The following is a 3,676-nucleotide window of genomic DNA, read 5'->3' as shown; positions in this document are numbered from 1 at the left end:
TAAAAAATATTAAATTGAATGGAATAAGGGTGAATTCCTGTGATGTATTCCAAGTAAATTTCATCATAGTATCATCTTTTGCATATGATCTTTAAATAGCTAAGCTACTGCAGAAACTGTGACATGTAGGTTTTCCTATTTTTAGGAATATAGAATGTCAGACTCAGGTCTAAGGTGATGCGAATGGGGAAAAGAAAAAATGTAATAATGTAATTTTTCAAAAAAAAATTTCCACTTCTATAGATTAGCCTCAACAATCATAAAATGTGAATAAGGTTACATAAAATGTTTAATATAAAAATGGCAATATTAATTCTTTGACTCATCCCAGACTATGAGAGTCCAATCCATACTCATAATGTGAAGGCATTTTATTCCCTGGTTCACAGGGATCATTGGATAGTTCATATAAAGAAGAATATTACATCTAAACAGAACTAAGATGCACATTTTATTTCTATGTTATAGTCATTGAAAATTGCTAATTCAACTAAGTCTTTTATACTTAACATTATGGAGGACACTTCATTTTACTATAAGGAAGATTGTGATTGATAAAATTAATTCCCTCATTATGACTCTTATTCTACAGTAAGGGGAGTGAGGCAGTTAAAAAATACAAGGAGGTACCCCAAAGAAACTAGAATTATCTTCTGGAAGGTAGGACCCTTACAGTAGAGGCTTCCCCTGCAAGGTGAGTGTTCTAGAAACCCATCTGTATCAGTGTACCACCTAGCATTCTTGTATGAGGCTACATTAAGTTTCAGTGAATTTTTTGAAGACTCTTTTAATGCATTTTCTCATTTCATAATGGGTGATTTACTAACACACCTGCCCACATTGTGCTGAGTGTTTAGTAGTTTTTGACCAAAAACAACATGACTCCTGTACTCGATCCACCCTATTTCTCACACTGAGTGCCTCACACTGAGTGCCTTTGTTTTGTGTTCCTGCATGAAAAAGTCTTCAAATAAAAATGTTCTGCTAATGTGGAAGAGGTTAAACAAAAAACAGCAGAAGCAATAACTAAATGACATCAAAATTGATTAGTCCAAAAACTGTTTTGAGCAGTGCAAAATCTTGGCAGGCATATTGCAACAATTGGACAGTACTTGAAGGTGACTGATGTTTAAACATGTGAGAATAAATACATAGGGACTTGAAAGATGGTGGCAAGGTAGGTGGAAGCAAAACCCACTTGCTCTTGCACCCAACTGAGATACCTAGCTGATCTTCTGGAGAACAGTGAACAGCCAATGAAGTTTTTATGAAGTTTGGAAGTCAAAATTTTAGAGGATGTTGAAAAACAGAGAATAAGGAGATTGTGTTGGGATGGTAAGTTCTCTGGAGTCTGTGCAGGGACCAAGGCTAATGTAGTCCCTGGCCTGGTGCTTGGTACTGGGGTCAGCAGGTGACACAAGAGCTTTGGAGGAGAGGGAAATCAATGATTGATTGTAGCTCCACAGTCCATCAAAATAAAAAGCTTCTACATGGCTAAAGAAAACAGCATTAAAGTGCAAAGAGAACCAACAATATGGGAAAACATATTTGCAAATGATACCTCAGACAACAGTTTGATCCCCAAAATGTACAAAGAATTCACCCAACTCTACTCCAGGAAGACAAACAACCCAATTAAAAAATGGACAAAGGACCTGAACAAACATTTCTCCAAGGAAAACATACAGAGGACCCAGAGACACATGAAAAGATACTGAGCATTACTAGCCATCAGAGAGATGCAAATTAAAACCACAATGAGATACCACTTCACACAAATCAGAATGGCCATCATGAACAAATAAACAAACAAGTGTTGGAGAGGTTGGAGAGAAAAGGGAACCCTAGTACATTGTGGGAATGCAGACTGGTGCAGCCATTGTGGAAAACAGTATGGAATTTCCTCAGAAAACTAAAAATGGAACTGCCTGTTTGCTCAGCAATTCCAGTGCTGGGATTGTACCCTAAGAGACATGAAACACCAATCCAAAAGAACCTATGCACCCCAATGTTCATAGCAGCACAATTTACAATAGCCAAGTGTTGGAAACAACCCAAGTGCCATCAGTAAACAAGTGGATCAAAAAATCATGGTACATTTACAAAATGGAATACTACACAGGAGAAAGAAAGAAGGAGATCCTATGCTTCCTGACATCATGGATAGTTCTGGAGAGCTTTATGCTAAATGAAAAAAGCCAGGAAGTGAAAGAGAAATACCAGATGATCTCACCTATAAGTGGAACCTAATCTACAAAACAAATAAGCAAGCAAAATACAACCAGAGACTCTGAAATAAAGAACACACTGACAGTAACCAGAGAGAAGGGAAAAGAGGGATTACAGGGGATAATAGGGAAAAGGCATCAAGGAACATGTATAAAGGACACATGGACAAAGCCAAAGAAGGTAGGTTCCAGCGTGGGAGGTGAGAATAGGTGGGGGGGGGGGGTGAGAATAGGTGGGGTGAAATTGGAGACAACTGTATTTGAACAACAATAATTAAAAAGTTTATATCTGAAAGCCTAAGTATAGTTGCTTTCACATTAACATTTTCTCCTGTGTTTTAATCATTGTGAATATTGGGAATATCTGAAAAAACTTACTCAGAATGTACCTGCTGTGGTTGAAACTTTATAGTTACTTTTCAAACATGACCTTTACTCAAATGTAGGCACAGAAGAAAATTTAAAGATAGCCTTCCAAAAAACTTTCTTTGGTTTTTGTTTTTGTTTTTTGTTTTTTTTTTTTGCCACTAAACAGGTGGCCAGGAGCCAGGGGAAAGGATGGAGACAATTATGACAGAAATGTCTGTTCAGAAAACAGCCAAGTGTTTTCACATTTTATTAGCTACTCTATAAACCGTAGAGCTGCCTGGTTTCCCTCCCTTCCCCCAGCCATGGGGTCAGGCCTTCCCAGGAGCCCCTGCCTTTGTCACCTGGGCCCACTGGAACACCTGCTTCAGCAGAGCGAGGGTCTTCCTCTGTTGCTCTGACTGCTGCTCAAGGTTACTGAACTGGGATTTGTATCTCTTAATTTCAGCTGTTATATAGTCCAGGCTCTTCCCCACTGTGGCCTGAGTGCACCCCAGTTCCTGTTTGACCAGCACAAGACCCAGAAGTTTAAAGACCTTGCTAGACCCATCCAACAGAGTCAGTTCCTCCTTCATGATATTATTTTCCACTAGTTGTACTTCCAGCTTCTGCCACCCTGACATAGATTTACTCAGGTCCTTCTGTAGCTGTTGATATTTCTCCACTTTTCCCTGTAGCTTCTTCTGAATCAGCTCAGCCATGGCGCAGACAAAAGTCTGCAGAAGTAGGAAAGGGGTGCTGGGTCTAACGCTCTAGAAGGTACCCAAGCACCCCTAAAGGTCTGACCTGCGGAAATGACAGCAATCTTGAAATGCAGCCTCTAGGCGGGGTACTACTATCTTCTCCCCATCCAGATATCAACACGACCTCAATTGTAGGGGGCGGTGGTTGAAACAATACCCCAAGCCGCTCAACTAAAACCTTCCAGAAAGCTTTCTTATGAAACAATTTTAAGTTGCTAATGAAGTGTTTATCTTCTCTCTTATTAATGATTACTCAGAATTAATTTTCACACTCTTTTAAATTTCACACCATTTGTTGAAACTTTGTTCAAGTCTGATAAAATGTTAAATAGTACACTC

The 3,676-nt window shown here is 39.1% G+C and overlaps 1 protein-coding gene across 1 annotated transcript; it reads right to left on the bottom strand.

Annotated features, from left to right (window-relative positions):
- Positions 1-2,855: 2,855 nt before the first annotated feature.
- On the bottom strand, positions 2,856-3,410 carry LOC114508209 (prefoldin subunit 6-like). Its single transcript, XM_036010819.1, has one exon. The coding sequence runs from the start codon at positions 3,293-3,295 to the stop codon at positions 2,906-2,908; it is 390 nt and encodes a 129-aa protein (XP_035866712.1). The 5' UTR covers positions 3,296-3,410; the 3' UTR covers positions 2,856-2,905.
- Positions 3,411-3,676: the final 266 nt, after the last annotated feature.

The sequence above is a fragment of the Phyllostomus discolor genome, chromosome 10 (genome assembly GCF_004126475.2).
Source record: "Phyllostomus discolor isolate MPI-MPIP mPhyDis1 chromosome 10, mPhyDis1.pri.v3, whole genome shotgun sequence".
NCBI classification, from domain to species: Eukaryota; Metazoa; Chordata; class Mammalia; order Chiroptera; family Phyllostomidae; genus Phyllostomus; species Phyllostomus discolor.
Note: the sequence above shows the minus strand (reverse complement) of the source record. Positions and strands in the feature narration are given on the sequence as shown.

Bases quoted from the DNA above. Each gene is read 5' to 3' on its own strand.
- LOC114508209 (XM_036010819.1), bottom strand. From the start codon at position 3,295: ATGGCTGAGCTGATTCAGAAGAAGCTACAGGGAAAAGTGGAGAAATAT.